The sequence below is a fragment of the Misgurnus anguillicaudatus genome, chromosome 2 (assembly GCF_027580225.2).
Source record: "Misgurnus anguillicaudatus chromosome 2, ASM2758022v2, whole genome shotgun sequence".
In the NCBI taxonomy this organism is placed as follows: Eukaryota; Metazoa; Chordata; class Actinopteri; order Cypriniformes; family Cobitidae; genus Misgurnus; species Misgurnus anguillicaudatus.
In genome coordinates, this window is record NC_073338.2 from 49,250,638 (window position 1) to 49,275,194 (window position 24,557).

Below are 24,557 nucleotides of genomic sequence, written 5' to 3' on the forward strand. Positions count from 1 at the left end.
CAACACTCATCAATCCTCATGTACTATAACAGAACTAAAAAAGGTATTAAACATTTACTACTTTTACACATACGCTGTAAGATCACCCGTTCAGTTGTCTTAATCATTCTCACGAACCCTCTCTTAAAAATGATGAACTATATCAGTCTTTTATCTCTTGCACCAATAGCATAAATATAGTGAGGCCATGATGTTGGATGTTGTAGTTATTCTTCAGTTAGTGATGCTGAAAGCCATCCAACTATCAAACCATCCTGCGTAATCGTCAGCCTGCTCTCCGTGAAGAATAGCCCTTTTGATGAGAGCATTTCTTTTCCCGGTTGAAATTTAATTATAATCCTCCTTTATTCTATTAAAGTTAAACAGCATCTAAAGAGCATCACTAAGACACAATAACTGATGCCAGATAACATTATTAACCCTTCAGCATGTTAGCTATTTGTTAACTACCTACAAATGGATTGTAGTGCAAAATAAAATATTCACTTCTGGTCACTCAAAAAAAAGAAAGAAAAACACAATAACACTGATTGAATGTGGCTACTTTACACTACAAGTGCTGGTGATTAAAAATGGGGCAAACAAACCATTACGGATGCATTAATTTATATGCGCTTTGCTCTTAATCCCAAATTAATTCAGAAAGATGCTTCTTAGTTACGAGGAGCTATTGATTTGATCAATTTATTGATTTGATATTAATCAGCCATTATGTCCTAATAAGATGCATTGGCATTTTGGAATAATGTCCTAAATGTTTCCTTTAAAAGAAAGGGACAGAGTATCCTTCATACAACAGAAGTGGCGCACATAAAACATAAGATCTGATGGGTTTCCAATCGTACGACTCCCGTCATGCGTGTTTGTGGCACGCGTGCAGCGTTATCCGAAAAGGAAGGCACATCGTTGTCGGACAAACGCAATCCTGTGCTTTCCAAAAATGAGGTAGTGTAGATATGGACCATCAGAAAAAAATGTGCGCGCGTGAAGTGTATCGTGGTACCAAATACAGAATGTGTGTTAAGTGAAACAGTCCATCGCTCGAGAAGATTATATGCACAAATAAGAGGAACAGAACCAAAGCATTTGTCTTTATCTTCTTTTGTAAAGACCTGTCTCTATTATGCTCCATTTGGGCTGGAGTCTCAAAAGCTCACCGGTGAGAGGGCATCACAACATGAGCACATCACCTCCTGCTGGTGGAAAGCTGTAATTGCACACATTGGGTTATGAAGTAAAGAAGTTGTTGGGATTTTACAAAAGCACAGGAGTCTCAACAGCAGCGCATGCGAGGAGGCGGCAGCTCTGGTGGAATATCGGGCTCGGGCTGAAGTGACAGGACGCTGTTGGACAGCTCTCTACTGGGGACCTCAAGTGGCATCTAAAGGAAAATAGCAGAAAGCTTGAACAGATTCAACAATGAAACAGATTGTACAGCCACAGATGTTCATAGTTCGGAAACATGGCTTTACAATGTTTTTGGGAGCAAAAAGATTTCTAATCAGCCATTTCGCATTTGTAAGTGAATAGGTCATATGGTAGTTTAAAGCAACACTATGTAGTTTTTCGACCTTTAAATAATGTCTCAAAAATTATTTCAGTGATAGAACAACTTTTAACTGGACAAATTGTACTGTTGCTGCAACCTGAGCAGCCTCCTAGCTGCTACAAGCACACTCTGAAAGTGGCGGTGGAGGGTAGAGCACACAGCCCCGCCCCTCCCTCTGCCTGCAGAAGAGTGTCTGATACCAGGCACTGTTGCGCTTTTCAACCACACGGGGGAGCTGTAAGTCATTTTACATGGAAACTACATGGTGTTGCTTTAAAGGAGAACACCACCGTTTTTCAATATTTTACAATGTTCTTGCCTCAACTTAGACAAATTAATACATACCTACCTTATGTCAATGCACGCACTTAGTCTTTGTATAGCGCCTCGTGAATATGTTAGCATTTAGCCTAGCCCCATTCATTCCTTAGGATCCAAACAGGGATTAATTTAGAAGCCACCAAACACTTTCATGTTTTCCCTATTTAAAGACTGTCACATGAGTAGTTACACGAGTAAGTATGGTGGCACAAAATAAAACGTGGCCATTTTTAGCAGGTATTAGTTTGTCTAAGTTTAGGTAAGAACATAGTTCTGAAAAATCGTGGCGTTTTCCTTTAAAATGATAGTTTACCAAAAAATATAATTTTATTGTCAATTAAAAAGGATGATATTTTGAAGAATGTTTGTAAACAAACAGATCAGGGGCACCATTCATTTCAATAGTAGGAAAAAAACTGCTTGGTTACAAACATTCTTAAAAATATCTTCCTTCCTTTCTTATGTTGAGCAAAACTGAGTAATTTATACAGGTTTGTAATAACTTGAGGGTGAGTAAATGATGTAAGGATTATAATTTTTGCATTTACTCATCCGTAATAAGCATGCAGTTGATGGCACCCATTGACTTCCATAGTATTTGTTTATTTTCTACTATGGAAGTCAATAGGTCCAAGCAACTGTGTGGTTATCATCAATTAAAATATCTTCTTTGGTGTTCAACAAAATAAAGAAACTATTACAGGTTTAGGCTGAGAAAATAATGACTGAATGCTCATTTTGGGTGAACTACTCCTTTAAGTAAGAGTTCTGGGTTAGAGTAATATGAAAAGTGATTAAAGTAATTAAAAAAACAACCCCTTTTGTTAGGGATCACAGTCCACACTCACCTTACTTAAAATATCATCGACTAGTTTGAGAAAGATCTCATCAACGTTGAAGTTATCCTTGGCGCTGGCCTCACAGAAACGCATTCCTGATATCCGTGAAGCAAACTGCCAGAGAAAAGTGAACAGACTTTATTATTGTAATTTTTTTCATTTGGACAAATTAATGGGAACACATTGAGTGTTACTTAAGGAATAATTGACGACGGGCCATTGAATTATAAGAAAATAATGCACACCCAAGGTGCAATGCACCGTGGGTGTGCATTATTTTCAAATAATTCAAAGGACCAGAGTCAATTATTCCTCTTATACCACGGTTACCACAAACATTGCTCTGGTGCCTATTTTTCAGACATTTGACAAGATAGGATTGCGGTTATCAGAAATTAATGCATACCCACTGAACATTTCTCAGCCAATCAGAATACAGCATTCAACAGACACGTGGTATAAATATAAAATAACAGACTAATGTCCTGTCTACTTGAATGGGGAAAGATGGATATTTCTAAAAATGCAATTTAACAACATTTTTCTGACAAACAATTAAATCTGACATAAACTGTACCATAACTTTTGTTTCTTAAAGGGGACTTAACATGAAAATCTGTTTACGTTTTCGTGCCATAATTTGGTCCCCAGTGCATCTATCAACCAATTAAACTGTACTAGTGAGCGTAGTAATTGTAACGTATAAAAAGGGTGTTAAGTTAAGCCAATGTCGGCTGACTCCCCAAGGGTTTTACTATAAACTAGTTAAACTACACAAACCACACACCAAATGCATATTTCACCATATTTTACCACTCTGATGTGTCTATCAGGATTTGCATACATGCGAAAATTCATGACCTTAAGCTCAAAATCAACTTAAATCCATGTGTTAACATGAATAACAATACACAGTTTTTTTCTTTAGAATAAAGCAAACAAATAAATCATTCACACTAAGTCACGCAACCGCTGCTCATTGCGCTCGTGAGCATTTTCTCGCTTTATTGGCTTTAAATACATTATACGCGTCAAAATTCCTGTCTTTGCAAGTATCCTCATAACCATGACCATTTAGGGCTTAAAAGAAAGTGAACAGCTAAAAGAGAAAACGCATGTGCAACAGTATATTGGATCCAGTCTTAAAGTGGAAGTTACCTAATTTTTCTCCCGTCTGTCACTCATGTTTATGAAACAGCATTAGGAGAAAATCTCTCACTGCTCTTGAATAAATCACTTTTCTACCTTACATATATATAAATATACATATATATATATATATATATATATATACACATATATACAAATATATAAATATACATATATATATACATATACATATACGTATACATATATGTATATATATATATATACACACACACACACACACACACACACACACACACACACACACATATATATATATATATATATATATATATATATATATATATATACATACATATATATATATATATATATATATATATATATATATATATATATATATATATATATATATATATGTATATATGTATATATGTATATATGTATGTATCAGTGGTGGACGAATTACACAAATCGTGTACTTGAGTAAAAGTAAAGATACCCAGGGTAAAATATTACTCAAGTAAAAGTAGAAGTACTTGCTTAAAATTTTTACTTGAGTAAAAGTACAAAAGTATCTGCCTCAAAATGTACTTAAGTACAAAAGTACTGTGATTTAATTTGGCCGTATCATTTTTGTCACAAAACTCAAATTATGTGAAATAACTCTCTTGGCTAACCAATCAATTAATAAAAGGACATTAATAAATCAGACACTGATGTCTATTAAAATTATCATAAGCCTAAAACCTTAAAAACAAAAAATTTCCTTTAGCATCAAATGAAATAACAGGATTTGAGAGCAGTAAGTCTCATTTCAAGATTTATTTGTTAAATAATTTATCAGTTTAAGTGTAATAAAAACTTGACTTAAGCACAGGTTCACAATAGTTTTCAAAACATTAAATACATAACGTTATCTAGAAATCAGTCTCCCTTTCTTTGACAAATAAAACAAGCCTTGGCTTACAGAATATAATTTCAGAAACGTTTCATGTGCTTTAGCATGTCATATGTATATTGTAAGCAGTGGTGTAGTCTAGATTTTTGTAGTGAGTATACTCTGATTTTTCCCTCTCACCCTTATGCTAACTCGTCCCAGCGCAACGCACCACCACACTCACAGATGCATACAGTATGGATCTTCATGTAACAGAGCATTCTGAAAGTTTACTCATAAACACATAAACTGAATGTGTTATCAACATGTCAGTTTATTATAAGAAAAAAAAAGAGTTTAACAGCCAATGGGTTTACAGCTGGGGAAACTGGACTGATTTTTAGACTGGTTTAGTGTTAATCAACATCTAACTCGGGGCCAAAACTTACTCAACTGTTAATTAAAATTAAATAAACTGTTTACAATCTTCAATACGTGGCTAACACATGCATAACTATTGATAACCTTACCATGTGTAATTTAATGGTGTAAATGTTTTTTATTAATACACATTTAAGATGACAATGAATTAACTCTAATACAGCAAATTCTAATAATTAAATTTGCATAGTCATTGATATAAAAAGCTTATTTTTTGCATATAATACAAGCATTGTCTAAAAATGAAAATAGGCTTTTACTTAATTATTATTACAAGACCATCATGTAGCCTAGACACCAAAACCAAGTGAAGAAAATTATCTCTTTATTTTGCAAGTCTGAACTGAACATCAACGCAGACATGAATTTCCTCACAGAAGTTTAAGATCATATATCATAGAAGTTTAAGATATATAAGATCATATCTTGAACGTAGATATATAAATGAACACAGAGAAGGGAAGCACAAGCAAACATGCTGAAAGAGGCTTAAAACCATCAGGACATAATCGGGCTTATTTTATTGCACTTGAAACCTTACCTCGAGATAAAGTATTAAACTGGACTGATGATTTAAATGTTGTTTACTCACATGTGCGTTGTTAACTCTCCGGATAACTCTCGTTCACTTCTCCAGGGACTGTTTGTTTACAGTGTCACGTGAGCAGCTACACTGCAGGTTCGACTTTATTTGGCGCTAAGCAGACCTCTTGGTGATGTCAAAGTACCGCGAGAGCGATTTAAAGCAGATTTCTCCATGTGATAACTGGCATCGCTCTCGCGGTACTTTGTTGTCACTCGCCTGTGGGTTCTTGTGGCGCCACAGCAGTCTGCTCCCCAGTCACTCTAGCGCCGCTATAGTAGTAATTTGATTTCATACGCCGATCGGATCGCGCAGTTCGGCAGGAAGTCATCAAATATATAGCTTATGTATATCCATTAAACCCGCTAAAGTAGCAAGTGTAGCATGCTAATGGTTAGTGCTTCACATCTAAATTATGACTAAAAGTTTGAAATGTCACAAAACCATGCTGTTACGCATCCTGACGCTATTTTTAGTGGGTATACGGAAATCCTTGACAATTTCTAGTTTATACGGCGTAGTCCTGCGTATCACGTAGACTACACCACTGATTGTAATACATAATTAAATGTATTTATATATTTTGGAAGCAAAACTTTTGAAAATATTAATAACAATCTCAGTTAATAAGGATCACTCCAATCCACCCGCCTGTTTAAGCATCATACAGTGCATGGCTAGTCAAAATGTCATTTATATTTTACAACAGTGTTGATAGTGATTAATTGTCATTTCAAAATAACAGAGCACTGAGCTTCAAATACAATGAACTTAAGTGAAACAGCTAACTATACGGTTAAAAATAGCTTCAGCCTGCATAGCTTAAAGTTCATTCATTATAACGTTGTATATATTTTAGCAACACAATTAACAGTTTTCTGCAAGCTACTTTTAAGATTGCTCATTTAAAAATATAACCAGAATAAAAATGGCTTACCTCTACGCGTTTCCTTAGATTTGAAAGAGTATTTTTTTTAAACGAAATAGCACAGTTTCAAGGCAGGCAGAGAAGACACGAAGGACTCGTTCTTTTATTCAAGGACTTAAAAAAACTTGCATAAATAAAGCCATTGTTGTTGTGACGGGTCAGTTATCTCCTGAGGATTCTCCTCCGTTGTTTTTGAATGCAGTTTCATTCTCTGCTGCACTCGTGCGACTCGCGTAGCTTACGTGAAACAGCGCGGCAACAAGTTCAAAACGAAGCGCATGCTGTACCCTGATTGGTGGTTTGACGCATCACGTGTGCATCTTAGGTTTTTTTGTGCAGCTTTAGTTTGCCCAGTTACGTTTTTTATCCACTGATAAATAAAAAGGAACGACCGATTTTTTAAAAATGTAGTGGAGTAAAAAGTAAGATATTTGACTTTAAAATGTAGTAAAGTAAAAGTAAAAGTCTCCCAAAATAAAAGTACTTGAGTAAAGTACAGATACGCGAAAAAACTACTTAAGTACAGTCACGAATTACATTTACTTCGTTACTGTCCACCACTGGTATGTATGTATGTATGTATGTATATATATATGTATATATATATATATGTATATGTATATGTATATATATATATATGTGTGTATGTGTATGTGTATGTATATGTATATGTATATACATATACACATATACACATATATACATATATACATATATACGTATGTGTATACATATACATATACATATACATACATATACATACACACACACATAATTATTTATTATCATTCCTTTATCATTGACTGTTTATCTTCAGAGAGCTTGAGTTTTGTTTGTTTTTATCTTCTTTTTATGCTAGTAGGCCTATAAGGTTTTTGTGAGAATTATAAACATTTATATGGTTTTAAATATTTTAATAACAGAAAAACCTTATTAAAACATAAAAAAACTCTACTCTACATATCGTTATCATGACATAAAATAAATCTTATAGTGAAAGAAGATTTTGGTCATCTCGCCCACCCCTATGTGAACACATACTCATAAAAATACTATTTTTACTATATTTTTATAGTAAAAGTGTGGTATTCACAGTTACACATCCATACATTAATGTTTGATTCTCACCCGCTCTGCTTGCTGTCGTGAGATGATGCGATCGGACTCACAATCCAGCTTGTTCCCAACCAACAGAAGCTCGGCATCCTCAGACGCATACTGCACAGAACCACAATAACTAAGTTAGTACAAAAACGGTCACTTCACAGCAGAAAACCAATGCATCTCTAAAGATATCAATCACCTTGTCAATCATTTTCATCCACTTGGGCAGGTCATCAAAGGTTTCCTGCTTGGTGATGTCATAGACGAGGACAATGCCTTTCGCACCACGGTAATAAGCTGAAGTGATGCTGTTAAACCTCTCCTGACCCGCTGTGTCCCTAGAAATTCAATATTATCACTTGTATGACCTTCTAAGCCAGTGCTTCTCAATTATTTTCTGTCATGCCCCCCCTAGGAAGAAGTAAACATTTCGCGCCCCCCAACTCTCCACCGCGACTGTAAATAGTATAATTTTACACATGTGTATAAAATTACACATCTGCAAAACATTTTATCCTTATTAACATTAAAGAAAACACAAAAAAAGAAATATCAATCAACTTACAACAAAGAATACCTTTATTAACATTGTTTTTTTAGTCTGTAACAGAAAAGACTAAAAATGCATCAATTTGCCTGAAATAAATTAAATCAATCCTTATTTACAGTATATTTTTTGACCATTTGATACTGAAAAATTAAATTAAATATAATCAATAAATAATAATAAAAAACTCAAGCGGCTTATCAGCGTGTTTGTGGTGTAATATCTTTAAGTGACGGTGCAAAAAAAATCACTTCCTGAAAAAGTATTTTCCCCGGGTCTCTCGCGCTCCCCCTGGTGTCGCTTCGAGCCCCCCCTGGGGGTCCCGCCCCACTATTTGAGAAGCACTGTTCTAAGCAGAAACGAAGTTTGCATTAGACTGTAACAGAAAAGATTCAGGTTTTTGATTGTTACAAAAGATTTCTGAATATAAACACAAAAATTTAAAGGTACAGCACGATTTTTGACATCAACTGGACATTATTAGTGAAAAAAAAATTACCAAGAAACAATGGGGTCCAAAAGTTTAAAGGTGCAGTGTGTTAATTTTAGCGGTATCTAGTGGTGAGGTTGAGAATTGCAACCAACGGCTCAGTCCACTGCTCACCCCTCGCTTTTGAAACGCATAGAGAAGCTATGGTAGCCGGCACCAGACAAACATGTCATCATCGGAGACAACTTAGTAAAAAAAATTGTCAGTTAAGAGCTTCTGTAGAAACATGGCGGCACAAAATGGCGACTTGCATGTAAGTGGACCCTCGGTATATGTACATAAAAATGTCTCGTTCTGAGGTACTAAACACATAACGGTTCATTATGAAAGGTCTTTATACACCCCTGAAAATATAGTTTTGTATATTATTTTGCATTTCTGTCAAGAGATCCTTCTAAAAATTACACACTGCACCTTTAAGACCACATAAAAAAATCAGATTTTTTGTGACAATAGCCTCTTTCACACAGTAATTCTGGTAAATTACCATGAATTTACCAGAATGAATTTACCAGTAAATACAAAAATGTGCTGTTCACACATGCAGTGACGTTCCGTCTTTTTACCAGTAAGACATCATTCACACATCAGTATCAAAATACCGGTAAATTCGGAGAGAAAGCGGAAGTTACCTGTGGCGCGCGGCCGGTGTAGCAGCCGATCCTGTGTCATATTTGTAAACGGCGGATTATGACTTAATATCCACGGTCCGTATTTTGTTGTTTTCACATCTGTGGCAAACGGTCGCGAAGTTGCTCGTGACCAAACAACATTGCGTCAAACGGAACCTGCGCGTTTGCACATTAGGCTTCACAGATGGTGTGCTAAGGACGTCGGCAATTTGGCAATTAGATGGTAAGCTGTTTTAAACAACTTTGGTGAAGAAATGTGGATGTTAACTTCAGGTGTGCTCGACTTTTAAGCAACATGTGTGTGGAAACGTCCGTAAACAGTCTGGGGGAAACCGCGTCACCTGTATAAAAAACTTTCTGATTGGCCCGGTCTGACGTCATCTAAATGCCGGTAATGCTATATTTTTCGTTCACACACACCGCTTACCGGCGAATTACCGTTAATCTTACAACCTGTCTTACTGGTAAATTGGGAGCACTGATTTACCGGAAAGGTTCTGTTCACACATGACATGTTAACTGCAATTTACCAGTAAATTACCAGTAAAGACTGTATGTGTGAAAGGGACTATTGTAAATGCAGCCAAAGTCGGAGCGGTCCTCTCTCTCTATACTCGTAAACACTGGAGTGGTAGTTTCGCATACGTCATGCGTGGCCTTTCGATGTGCTTATTTAATACGTAAGGTCACGTTGGTGTGTCACACGGCAAGTGCAAGATGAGATGATGTTATCTAAAAGTACTTTTTTTTGCGAAAATGATGATTGTTTTGCTAGATAAGACCCTAATGCCTTGGTTGGGATCGTTTGGAGTCCTTTAGAGCTGCATTGAAACTGTAAACTAAAGTCCACTATATAGAGAACAATTCCTAAAAAAAAAAAACTTAAGTTGTTCTCAACTGAACAAAGAAAGACATAAACATCTTGGATGACATTTGGGTAAGTAAATTATCAAATTTTTTTATGAAAGTGAAATATTCCTTTAAAAATAAAAATCATTTAGAGTTTCTTCACAGCAATGCCATAAGAGAACCATAAAGAACTTATTTTGAAATAGAAACCTTCAGACTTCAGATATTAAAGGTTCTTTTTGGAACCATACAGCCTAAAGAGGTTCTTCTATGGCACCGTGAAGCACCTTTAATTTAGGAGTGTACTGGAGAACAGTTTCTAAAATGATTAGAGCCCAAAATCAAATGAATAACTTTCTGAAAATTAAAGTAACAGATTATTTCAGAATACCACTGTATGTGACAAATATTAATCTCTTTACTTTTTACTGTACCTTATCCACCCTAGTCTGGCTGCTTTTTTCCATAACAGGATGTGATGTCACAAAGAGGGTCGCTGAGGCATCACATGTCAACGAGCAGTTAAGACGGACAGTGACGGAGCCGTGCACGTTGGGTAGCTGGATGTGAGTGGACATGTGTTACAGATAAAACGTTTAAAAGCAGACATCTGCAGGCATGCGGTGTGAGACAAACCAGTGTGTTTTAGGGTCACAGGAAAAGGGAAGGGATGGGAAAAAGACATGCAAGGATGTAAATGGACATACAACATTAGTAAAAAGAAATTAGTGACACACTGCACATATTTATAGTCTGAGTTGTGAATTCTGGGATGAAATGAGTGTGTTATCACAGATAGAGTCACACAAAATAAATGTGATGAGTGTAAAATGCCTTAATGTTGTGAAATTACATCTTGCAATGAGAATACTCTACACCAGCTTTAGTGCCAAGATTGTGTTACGGCTGGTTAGCTTTAAACAAACACAATGAATCTCAGCAGCTAAAGATGGAAGTCGCCTGAATGTGAATCTGAACAATAGTCCTGGAATCTCTGACTCGTGCTGGACCATCACATCTCATGCGCCTCTGAGACACAGGAAGTGACGTCAATCATAAGGATAGAAGATTTCCTCTTTACTTACCAGATCTGTAACCTGATCTTCTTTCCTCTCAGCTCTACAGTTTTGATTTTAAAATCCACACCTTTAACACAAAAGCACAGAATACTTAGGAAAATTACACAATGCTTGCTTATAATTGCTACGGTTTTATTTAAGCAAAAGCCCTACAAAGGTAATAAAAGCTGATTATATATTCCTAAATAAAAGGAAAATGAAAATTTTCCTTTTTTTATCTATTTATAAAAAATACTTTTCCAGGCTGTCATAATGCTGAACACCACATTCTGAACTGTGATAAAATTACCATAATGCACACCCAACTTGTGGTTTACTTCTTTAGTTGTCTTGACAACAAAAGCTGCGTTTCCATTAAAGAGCCAGTAAGATGCTAATTTTAAGCCTCCTATCACTCTTTATAAGTCCCGGAGAACAGGTTAAATGCATGCAAGGTCAAAAAACACTGTAATTATCTCAAAATATAAATGCAAAATTACCCCATTTCTCAGAGATCCCTAAACGATTCATGTGAAGCCGTTCAATGACTCTTGTCTGCTTGTCTGCCTAAACCCCACCTTACAATAGCCTAAACTGCTGTGATTGGTCAACTGACAGTTCCTGCACAGACCACAGATCAGTGGCACAGACCAACAATAGTGCAACATGTATTGACCTAGTGCTAACATGATTTACTGAGAAGAAATTATCGACATCAGTACATATCATTCATCATTAATTTTACCCATAAAAACGACAATAGAAACTAACATTTTACACTCATTTAAGCATTTATGTAAGCTAACCGGGTCATAGCAAAACCGTAAGTGAGCATGCGTTAGACGCTTGCTAACGTGACTCTCTTACAGGATATAGGGGCGGTTTCCTGGACCAGGATTAGCTTAATCCAGGACTAGGCCTTAGTTTAATTAGGAAATATAACTAGTTTTAACAAACATGCCTTACTAAAAACATTACCTGTGTGCATTTTGAGATAAAACAAAGGGCACTGATGTATTTTAAGATGTGTCAGTGCAAGTTATTTTCAGTTTGGAGAGCTTTTAAAAGTGTTTAAGTCTAGGACTAGTCTAATCCCTGTCCGGGAAACCGCCCCATAGAGTTTAAACAACGACATCATTCATCATTAATCCAAGCAATAAAAACGACACCAGAAACCAACAATTTTACACTCATTTAAGAATTTATGTAAACTAACCGGGTCATAGCAAAACCCTAAGTGAGCATGCGTTAGACGCTTGCTAACGTGACTCTGATAGTATATAGAGTTTAAACAACAACATCATTCATCAATAATCCAAGCAGTAAAAACGACGATAGAAAACTAACATTTTACACTCATTTAAGCATTTATGTAAACTAACCGGGTCATGGCAAAACCCTAAGTGAGCATGCGTTACGTTAACCGCTTGCTAACATGACTCTCTCACAGTATATTAAGAGTAGGGCTGCACGATTTATAGAAAAAGAATCAAGATCTCGATTCATACATAAATGCGATCTTCATTATTCTTCATTATTACACGGCTCTCTGGAATGCTTGATTCTGATTGGTCAGTTGAGACATTTGCAGGTTCGTTCTTTTCAAATAATAACCGCTCCAAAATAATAACGCATAGCCGGACTACTTGCACGAGTGAAATCGCTCCGCGCCAATAAAGATCAATAAAGATTACTGTCTGTTCGGCGCCATCTTGTGACAAACACTGGACAACCACGACAACACAGACAGCTTACTGAGACTGAACTTGACAAAATAGAGCATGACAGCTACGAAGCCAACACACACAAAAATACAGAATGGGGATTAAAACTTCTCAAAGAATGGCTAAAAGAGAAAAAATGGAGACAGACAAGTATGAAGCAGAGGATCTTAATAAGGTATTACGATCATTTTATGCATCTGTGCAAAGTTTCGCGGAAGGATAAAAATGTTAATTTAAAACTAATATGCCAATAAAATGTTTCAAATTCATATTCATGTCCAGTTTTTTTTTCTTATGTGGCAAGTAGCCGTGTAATAAGCGGGATGATGTGGAGGCGGCCGGTAGTTGTTGGGAGGTGGGCCCCTTCAGTGTGATACAAGACCCTCCGCTTTGCATCGGGTCCTGATCACACTGTCGGGGCTTGTTTCCCAATAACTACCGGCTGCCTCTACATTATCCCTTACTTATACAGTATTTCCCTGTATGCAGATGCTGCGTTCATGTGTTCAGTATTTCCATTACAATCCAAGATGCTGTTATATCAGTCAAACTTGCTAACACACACTCATACAGGGTAAAACCAAACCGTATTCATTCACCAATCAGACGCGATCGTTTCTCTCCTCTCTCATCTCATTTGCGGCGTTCCGCTGCCACTCGCGTGATGTATAACAAGGCGGCAGACCTAAACACAGTCGTTTACTTGGTGTATTTGGAGCGGCAATTTTCACAAAAAAGAGAGGATAAACAAGAATCATTGCGGAAAATCCTGGTGGCGACAGAGAAAGTGACGATGCAACAACATTGGTTTAGAAAGTAGGCAAGGAAACGTGATGTGCAATAGTCACATTATTTGAAAATGATGCGGTATGTACTAACCTCCCAGAAACACATCACACATGTCTGCTCCCAAGTATAAGAGGCTTTTCTTCCCAATAATGTTTGGATAACACTATTAGGAACTAACACTAACATACAGCTCTTTTGATTTAAAATAATGTACTGTTACTAGTGTTGGTCGATATGCCCCATTGTGAGATCATCTTATCATCAGCCTGTGAGATCGCCAATAAACGAAAGTATCAGGGGGCGGGGCAATAGTTTACTTATTTATTTGTTCATTTCATATTCATTTATGACAAGCCACTTGATTGGTGGAAAAAAAAGTAGGGCAACACTGTTACAACAGCGACCTTCTTACAGGGTTCCCACACCTTAGTTAACTTCAAATTCAAGGACCTTTAAAGGGGTCATAGCGTGAAAATCAGACTTTTTCCATGTTTAAGTGTTATAATTGAGTCCCCAGTGCTTCTATCAACCTAGAAAATGTGATAAAGATCAACCCAGTAACTTTATTTGGGTAAGCCATTTTCTACAAGCATGTAAAAAAATTAGGTTGTTCAGATTTCGCCTGTTTTGTGAGGTAGGTAGCAAGGCAAATGACAATAATACCGCCCCCTTTATCTGCACTAAACACAGCACTGCCATTTAGTACAGAGAGAAAGAGGGAGAAAAGAAGGAATTGACAGCATAATTGAGTTTTAATTACAACAAACCACCATCATTGTGATCTGTGTTTACATTTCATCAGCTCATTTGCATTTTAACGACACACCCAAATCGGCCCACTTTTGCTCAGGCCTACAAATTTGCGATTTTAACATGCTATAATAAATTATCTATATGGTATTTTGAGCTAAAACTTCACATACACACTCACCTAACACATGGGACACCAACCAGGGACAGGAGTTGAGAATTAGCAATAGCTATAAACTCTTTATGCTGCGCATCAGTTACAGGCTTTGAACTATAACTATGTTTGCTTGTATGGTCCCTGTCAAATAAATAAGTAAATAAAATAAAAATACACCTAAGATTTATTTTACAACTTAAAAATATCTCATAATATATGACCCCTATCCAGGTCCAATACCCTCAAATTCAAGGACTAAATGTGGGGACACATTTCAAGTGAGAGCAAGGTTACCTTGTGCTACCTTAAAGACACATGTTTACAGTTCCCTTTCAAGGGAACTCGCTCTGCGTCACTGGGGTGACACTTTTGGGACACCTCCAGAGGTAAGTGTGTCTGAATGTGTATATTAAGTTCAACCAATGGTGAGGCTTAATGACAATGACAGGGTGATGCGGGAGCCAGGAAGTATATCGCTATCTGAAATATTGCCAAAGACGGATTTCAAAGACCTGTGGGATCCCTGTTCTGAAAACTGATGTCAGTAATCCTGTGTGAAATTTCCGGCGTGCCAGGGAACAACACACGCTGGTTTTAAAAGCTCTTTGCGGGAAGAGTCAAGAGTCATGCGCATTACACGTTCACGTGCGAGAAGGAGATTGTGCACGTTACAAGCTCTCTAACGCAAAGTGAAGCCCAAAAACCCTGCTATTGGCCATATGTCTGACTACTGTCGATAGTATCATCTATCGGCACAACCCAATGACTAAAAAAAAGAAAGAGTTCACTACTGTGTCCTGTACAACAAGTTTAAGAATGCAATGCAATTTGCGTTATAAAATAATCTCACACGTTCGTTCACATGCAATAAAAATAAAGGCATAGCTAAATCCGTTTACACACTTGCATTGGTACTACGGATGTTGTTGGGTATCTCTGTTTATGACATCTCTGTGAGTGCATAACTTTCACAAGCATGACAAAGCAGAAAATGAAGCATGTCGCAGCAGCTGCGTGTGACTGTGTCTGGCTATTCTGGGATATTGAGGTAGCATACAACTAATCTGGCCTTAGAGCTGGTTATGGTTGATGATCTTGATATATTAGTTTGCACATGGCTAAACTGATTGTTTACAACAAAGCTTACTTAACCGATGCTAATTTGATGATAAGACTTTGTCATTCAACCTTGTAATGCCTTGTAAACCTGCCACTGTTCATATGACTAAACAATATCTATCATTTCATGCCATAAGATGGGCCAATTATGCACTGTATCTCTAACACATGGCTCTCATTATTGAAAATATCACTCCAGTATCACACTATAATCATTTTCACTGCTATCTGTGTCAATGAAAGACATTAAACTGTCATTATTATTAAAGAAGATAAAATGGCTTATATGATGTAAAAATGACAACAACAAAAATCAACTTGCTGAAACTTCTATTATGACATTTTCAGGAGTCAGGACTGGACATAACTAACCCACCATACTAGTGTTGTTGATTTCTCATGTTACATTAGCTCACACAGCTACAACTGTTCAAAGCAGACATGAAATACATTTGGTTTTTGTTTACAAGGCACAAGACAACCACTAGACATAAGAGGTTCATAATTGCATTAGGAAACTGATGCATACAATGATAACGGCATTAGATTAAAGTATAAGTATAACTTATAAAGTATAATAATATAACTAAGCAATATATGTAAGATAAGTCTCAGTTGTGCCTAGAATGTATCCGTGAAGTTTTAGCTCAAAATACCCCACAGATCATTTGATATAGCATACCAAAAATGCACCTATTTGAAAGGGAGCAAAAAGTGCCTTTTTAATGCGTGTACCTTTAAATTAGGGCTGCAGGATAAATCACATGCGATAGTCATGCGCATCTCGTCAGTAAAGCCGGTTCCTTGTTTAGTAGTAAATTGCTATCACCTGCTTTCAGATGGAGCAGCATTTACTACACGAACCCATAGTTCACTGCCAATCAGGCAATTTTGCATGAATTATCACTGACGTATCGCCTGCGATTACGAATGCGATATGGCCTGGGTTGTTGTGTTAAAGCTCACGTAACACACGCTGTTTCTGCATTTCTGATGTTAATCTGGAGTACCTATAGAGTAGTATGACATCCTTTATATCTCTGAAGAGTCTTTAGTTTAATCAGATTTATAAAAGAAAGATTAGCTTTACCGAATCTTTCCGATAACGTACGAAAAAATGAAGAAGGAGGAGTTACTACCGCAGGAGGTGCGAGTACGAGTCATGCAACACTATACAACACTTATAACGTATGATTCACTACATGTTCGTGTCATTTATATAATATACACGCGCCTATTTCCAACATAAGACAGAAGTCTTACTTACCACGTAACTCGTCATGACCCGGTTCTGAAAATCCACAGCATCAAACACACACGCAAAACTCCGCTGCTAATCCGGATAATAAACTATATCCATTGTTTCCATAAGGCTGGATGTCTTCTCCTTACATCCAAAAACACACTTCTTCTTGTGCCATTGTTGACTTTTGAAATTAAACAAAGCTGAGTGGCGTGATAAGCTGTAAGCAAGCTCTAGCGCCTCCCACTGACTGACGGCTGGGCGGGGTTTTCCGGGGGAAGTTTTCCGGCGGAAGCCCATATAAAGAAGTGATACGTATCGAAAACCCCTGAAACGTCAGTTAGAACCGTAATCGGAAAAAATTAGCTGAAACTTGTACGAACCCTGGCGAAGTGCATTCGGCACAGAAATACTCTGAAACACGCCCAACTGCGGTTTTGCCTACGTTTAGCATGAAGAAACAACTCTATAACTGTGTTAATAAGTCAGAATGCTTGAAATACCATTAAACCCCCCCTTTAACACACTGCCAACACACATTTATTTCCAAACACATTGTACAAGTGGATTTTGCATAATGTGTGACCTTTAAGGTTTGTTTGTTGTTTATTTGACAAAGTTTTAAAATATAATACAAACCCTGACTGTCGAGGAGGATATACACAAAAAGCCATTGGTTTATTTCCACTGTGGTCCTCAAGACAAGATTTTAGAATCATCTATAATTAATTACAATAAATAATAATAATCGATGGTTCGATAATTATCTATATTTAACTACATAGTGTTCAAATTGGGGGGTCTGGGGTGGTCCCATGCCTCCTATAAGAATTGAGGAACCCCCTATAAAGCACAAAAATATAAATTGGGGATTATTAAAATTAAAATACAACATAAATTTAAAATTATTTTGCTGCATCGCAACAAAGCGATACTGTCCATTATTTGTTTCAATGTCGCAATAAACTATTCCAAACGATTTCTGTCTAAAGTAAATGTAAACTCTCAAGTACGCCTCACGCTGTTTTCTGGAGTAATTGATAGACGAGTCAATGTGTGTGGATTAAACCTCGTTGATGGTAAGAATCTTTAGTTATTCAGGGCTCCAGACTAACTTTTTTCACTAGGAGCACAGTCGCCCCCAACTGAAAATTTTAGGGGCACAACCTGAAAATTTAGGGGCACACACCGTAAATCAACATGCTAACCAAATATTCACATTATATTTAGATATTATCTTTAGTAATCTTCAGGGTTTTAAAAAATTCTTCACACTAATTTGAGGGGTAAAAATGGTTATGCTTTGAGTTAAGGGTAATTTGGGGTTTCTTTGATTAAAACATTGATCCAGGACCAACAAAAAATATGAAATCATGGCGACCTTATAGGGACCTCCATAATTCTTGACATAATTCAAACACTGACTACATAAACTACAATAATGATCTATATTTAATTACAAACTACAATAATAATAAAAAAACTATATTTAACTACATAAACTACCAAGATGACATATAGTCAACTGTATAAACCATATTAAAGGTGCCATTTGTAATAATTGAGGTAAAAGATTTTAAAAAATGAGCTACACGCATCAAAAGAATGAGAAGAAATAAGGGCAAAGATATCATTAAAAAAATGACAAGGTATAGTGCTGCAGAGATATCAATCTGAATTAGCATGCTAAATTACTAGCTACAGCCCGACAGGTGTCGTAATACCAGTTTCGACCATGGGAGGCGGTATGCGGGCCACGTACATAACCGCCAGCCAAACTGCAATACACAAATAAGTCGCATGTGCGGGAAGTACAGCCCCTTTACTACCGCTGTGTCCGAAAACTAAGGCAGCTGACTTGTTGACTTAAGAGACATGAAGGCAGCTCAGAGAAATGCAATTCGGACAGCCATGGATTCGGACATGTCTTGATGCCTTCCTGCCTTGCAATAGGGTTTTCGGACGCATTTCAGTTCAGGGAAGAGAGCGGAAGAATGGCTGAAGCAAGAGACATTTACCACTACCACAACCATTCGCTGCAGGGAACAATGAGCTCGGAATCACAAAAAAATATGATAAATAAAGGAACCGAACCAGAGTAAATACTGGCACTGCTTTTCATCGCTGGAGACAACTAATGGACATGAAAGAAATGAGGTTCGACTCCGAAATGACAACATTTCTTTTCGATTGGTAAGTAAGATGCTGTTAGTATTTCGCTAGAGGTTCACTTATAATAGGCCTTGCCATAACCTATGCTCAGCTTGTACATGAACTACGGCTTTGTGCAGTAAATGTGGCTCCATCTGAAAGCAGATGATGGCGATTCACTTTTAATAAAGAAACCGGCTTCACTCACGAGAAGCGCAATGACTAACATTATCGCATGCAAATTATCGTGCATCCTTAGTTGTTAGCGTTTAAAGGGAAACTTCACCCATTTGCATTAAGCTTTGTACCGTTAGAACCCCAGTCATGTTTTTGAATGGTCGTGCACCATTCCCTCAGTTTCCCCTGAGAGGGGAGAAATACTGATTTCAGTGAGGCACTTACTTCTTTCAATGATGTAAAAATCGTCATTTTGCGTCATTGAAAGAAGGAAATCCTGTATCTCTATTGAGTGTGAAAGACTACAGACACTCATTCCTCATTTTTCCAAGGTGGGGGCTATGGGTGGGACCCACTCGCGCTTCAGACCAATTACAGACAAGTGGGTGGGACTTACGAAAATATACGAACACAGACCGAAAAAAAACGATCAGCCGCCATCTTTATGCTAAGCTAAGCTAAACAGAAGTTGTTGAGCGATCCGAATTCATGTTACAATAACAGTGGAAGTTAATCAATATTACATGGAAGAGGGTGATTTTACAAGCGTGATGCTCTAATCCGCTGTTCATTGCACCTTTATGAGCCACAATACTGCAAAGAGCTGAGGCAGATGTAGGAACAGAAGCCCGAGGAGAAGCCGGAGCCTGGGCGTCGGCTGGGTAGAGGAGCCCGGTGAAGACGCAGCAACCATCGGCCTCTGCTGCGTAGAGAAGCTTGGACAGACTACTGCCTGTATTCTCGCTGTGTGCTTGCTTTATTACATTTCTGCATCAGATAAGGATATGGACGTTTGTTTGGTGAAGGTTTCTAGGCAAGAGAGAAACTTTGCGAGCGTTTGGAACGTTTATTTCACGGACATGTTTCGGTTTACGAGCAGACGCGCTGCGGAGTATATAAGCTTGGACGGACTCGCGCCGTTTGCTTTCGGTTTAAGATTTCTGGATCAGATAAGGCAGGGAACTACACTAACCTTTTCCACTGGTGGCACTTGCGCTACCAACTTTTTCAGTTACTGGCGCAAAATATGATTTGGTCGCACATATTTTTTTCAAGTTATATTAAGGTGCTCTGGATAATAATGAACAATAATGAAACTGTATTGCATACAGATATGCTTTTTATTTTACTTGCCATCTTTTAAACCACATGCCTTCTTGTTTTCTTAAACGTTGCAGTCGTGTTTCCCACAGATCTGAAATTTACTTGGTGGTGAAAAGGGCAATTATTACCCACTGACAAATAATGGTCTACTATACATGTGACGTAGAACTAATAATGTGTGACACAACACAATACTTTGATTTATTGAAAATTAATATTAATTTCACATTATATTTCATTAATCTAACCACCACAAACTTTCTTTGCCATTAACAAAGCTGACACTGTTTGTCAAAGCACCACGAAAACACTTACTGTTTTTGCACTGATATATGAAGCAATTAGACCCCTTTTATCAAACTCAATATAATACAATACTATGTATAGTATATTAATAGACAGTGCAGGTCTATAGATTATAAATGTGACTGATGTTATGACTGATGTTATAATGGTAATAATTACTATTAGATAGAGCAGAAGCAGTAAAAGTGCCTATCTTTCTATTTCTCTCTTGCCGATTTAAAAAGCTTAATCCACTCATTTTTTTCAGATTTAAAAGTCTACTTGCTGTCCCGGTGACAGACTTTACATTGCTTTGCTCGTTCAGTGCAATTGGCATTGCTCTTTGCTACAATCTCTGTCCAAACTTAATATGGATATGGTTTTAGAAAAGATATGGTTTATTAATAATAAGATTATTAAAAAAATGTGAGAAAGCAAATGCAGCGCGTGGTCGTAACAAGACCCATCGCCATAGAAACCGAAGGCACGCTGAAAATGCACTCGAGCTTTAGCGCGGTAGCGCTCATGGCCGTTTTCCGATCGACTCGGGTTATAAACACAACATTAATCAGACTTGGGACACAAAGTAATTAAACTAGGACCTAACCGGACTCGACAGACCACTTAAAATATAAACCCGGAACCATACGGGTCCCGCGTCCTCAGTGAAGAAAGACCTCTGCTCAAGTTCAGAAACATGGAAGACACTGCGCTTGCGTCGCGTCGCACCAAATTCATTGAGAAACAGCTGAGCACGCAAACGCACACTGATAGGGAGAGAGACGACGTGCTTTCACCCAAAATGAAGCCAACGTGTTGATGGCTCAGAGCACGTTATAAAACGTATTCTTAAAATCCACATTTCTGTTTTAATAAATGCTCATAGTAAATCATAGCATATTGTCTAAAACATTAGGTAGCACATTTGCGACCCATTAAAAATTAGGGTCGCAACGGCAGTTCAAAAGGTCGCATATGCGACCATTTTGGTCGCAGTGTAGCTCCCTGTAAGGATATGAACGTTTGTTTTGTGAATGTTTCTGGTCGCGTGCTTATTTCAAAGACGTGTTTCGGTTTACGAGCACAAGCTCCAAGAGCTGAGGCAGCGCGTATGTGGAGATATTATGCAGGGGACGCGTTTGTGTGGAGGAGGATGGAGGGATAAACGGACGTCTGACTAAAGTGAGTGTTTATATTTTCTTTGTTATACTAACGTGGCATTTATGTACACAATAGCATATCTGAGCGGTGTTTTATATGTCTATATTGTGAGAGCAGTGAGGCCAATAATTACACAAATGTAATTACAGTAAACAAGAGACAAAAAGAAAATTGGTAAAACTAAATAAACATTTAAAATACCCTTTTTAACTAATTGAAAAGACATTTGTACTGCGGATCTGAAACCGCACGTTACTGTTTGAATAAGACTTTGCTACACACCAGACAAGAGTGTTATTGTGTGTACCACAATGTAACATCACGTTTAAAAGTAAATCATGATTGGTGTCTGTCAGACACAGTGGTGGTGGCTATTTTCTTTGTTTTACTAACGTGGCATTTATGTACATAATAGCATGTCTGAGCCGTGTTCCGATTAATGGGAGTGGCTTGTAGTGCTGTGCATTGTGGTGCATAGTGGCAGTTGTAGTTTTTCAAACAAATGTGCTCTAAAGTCACATTTTGTCTTTTCTCTGTCAAATAGGCACAAAATTCTACATTTATGTTACATTTTGACTACAAATATGACTCACTTTCCATAAAGATTAATGTTCCTATCGGTGAAATGGCCCTTTAATAGTTAGCTCTACCCACGGATCCGATCCGGTTTTCACCCGTTATCTACCAAGCTGATGCTAAAATGTAACATTAGTTAAGAAGCTTGAAATGTTTTCGATGATAATGAACACCAAATGGACGCACGGAACGTAGCGGAAAACATTGCAGTTTTAATGAGACCGAATGTTTTTTTTGTGACTAATGATAACTTAGTTGCTAATGTAAATCAAACTTGATATATGCTGCTAAATCAGCAGCTGCTAAATTAAAATAGACCAACTCACTTTCTGGAGGTATACTGCCCCCATCTGTTTGGAGTGTGGAGTATAAATTGATTTTTTTTGGCGGACATTTTAAATGGTCCCTTTAAAAGGAACACTACACTTTTTTTTGAATTATATTATACAGCACCCGAAAATAGTCCCCAGCTATTGAAAGTTACCATGGGGACTATTTTCGGGCACTGCGTAATATCTTTGCGCCTGCTACAGCTATGTTACGACAGCAAAGTCCTTGATTATTACGCCAGAATGAGAGTATAGTTCCTAGAAATATGTGTCTAGAAAATTGCAACTTTTTTTTCCATCGGTCTTAGTACACAGAAAAATATCTCTTTGGTCATTTTTGAGGGGGATGCTAATGGTCTAATCAGATTCACTGGATTATGCTAAACTATGCTAAAAGTGGTAACACCCGGAGATCGTCTGAATGGATTCCAAAACAGTAAAAATCTAATGTTTAACTCTAGGGAAGCCTGAAAATGAGCATATTTTAAAAAAAGTGGAGTGTCCCTTTAGGTAAGTACTAATTAACGACAGCCATTGATTTATTGGAAAATAGTGCACACCCAAGGTAGTAATGCACGTCATGCCATTACACAACGGGTGCACATTATTTTAAATAATTCAAAGGACCCGAGTCAATTATTCCTGCTAAGATCTGATTCCTGTGAACAGTCTGGATACTGCTAAGACATCTGTTGATTATTTTAATAACATTTGACAGGTGTGAGTTTATTGAAAAATAATGTATACCCATGGAACATATCTCAACCAATCAGAATAAAGCATGCAATTGCCACGTGGTAAAAAAACTATTTTTAACTATACAAACGACAATGATGCTCTATATTTAACTACATAAACAACTACATAAATCACGACAATTATCTGTATTTAACTACAAATAATACAATGATTATCTTTTTGTAACTACACAACCTACCATAATGATCTATATTTAATTACATAAACTGCAATGATGGTCTGTTTAATAAGAGGCAGTAGTTAACTATCGTCAATTGTGTTTATAGTTAATTATCGCTGGTTTAGTCTAACTGGTGTTGTTTTAAGGGTACATAAACTGTAGGAATTGTTAATAGATAAATAAACATAATGAAAACAGCTAACGTTACTGGTAAACAGCTGTCCAGAGTGAAGTTTATCTCTCACTATTTCTTACCCACAGTTGACTTGCACGCCTCGCAGAATGTATCATCTGTAAATCTCTCCATCAGGCTGGTCTTCCCCACGCCACGGGAACCGATGATGATCACCTGCAGTTTAAAATCAGCGGCTCTGGGCGGAATCTTCCTGCGGCGCTGCGACGCTCCCACAGCGGGAGAGCCGCCGCCGGCCCTCCGCTGGACACCAAAGCCGGAATCCATTCGCTAACAACAACCGGCCCGCATCTGTCACACACCCCGGCCGCTTTAAATACCTCCGTGCATCGCGGTGGGAAACTTTAATGAACTTTAAAGCGCCTTTTCGTCAGAGTTTGTCAAAGTTTTTTAGTATCCTGTAGCTGTTGTCGTCCTACACTGGGAACGTGAGAGCAAGCGTGACATCACCGCAACTTCCGGTTCCGACGCGTTCCAAAGGAAAACGCAAAATTCCCTTTAGGATCATTTGCAAATAAGCAGTTAGGATCTTTTAAATTACACGTGTCCTCT

General features: G+C 37.4%; 1 protein-coding gene across 1 annotated transcript; it reads right to left on the reverse strand.

Annotated features, from left to right (window-relative positions):
- Positions 1–670: 670 nt before the first annotated feature.
- Positions 671–24,466, reverse strand: LOC141351034 (ras-related protein Rab-12). The gene is made up of 6 exons (XM_073857055.1): positions 24,068–24,466; positions 11,356–11,416; positions 7,952–8,090; positions 7,777–7,866; positions 2,719–2,823; positions 671–1,381 (listed from the first exon to the last, which is right to left on the reverse strand). The coding sequence occupies exons 1-6, from the start codon at positions 24,270–24,272 to the stop codon at positions 1,274–1,276; spliced, it is 708 nt and encodes a 235-aa protein (XP_073713156.1). The 5' UTR covers positions 24,273–24,466; the 3' UTR covers positions 671–1,273.
- Positions 24,467–24,557: the final 91 nt, after the last annotated feature.

Excerpts from the sequence above, each read along its gene's own strand:
- LOC141351034 (XM_073857055.1), bottom strand. The coding sequence starts at position 24,272 with ATGGATTCCGGCTTTGGTGTCCAGCGGAGGGCCGGCGGCGGCTCTCCC. Across the intron at positions 7,867-7,951 it reads GGATGAAAATGATTGACAAG|TATGCGTCTGAGGATGCCGA; the intron begins GTGATTGATATC and ends GGTTCTGTGCAG. Across the intron at positions 2,824-7,776 it reads CACGACAGCAAGCAGAGCGG|TTTGCTTCACGGATATCAGG; the intron begins GTGAGAATCAAA and ends TTTCTCTGGCAG.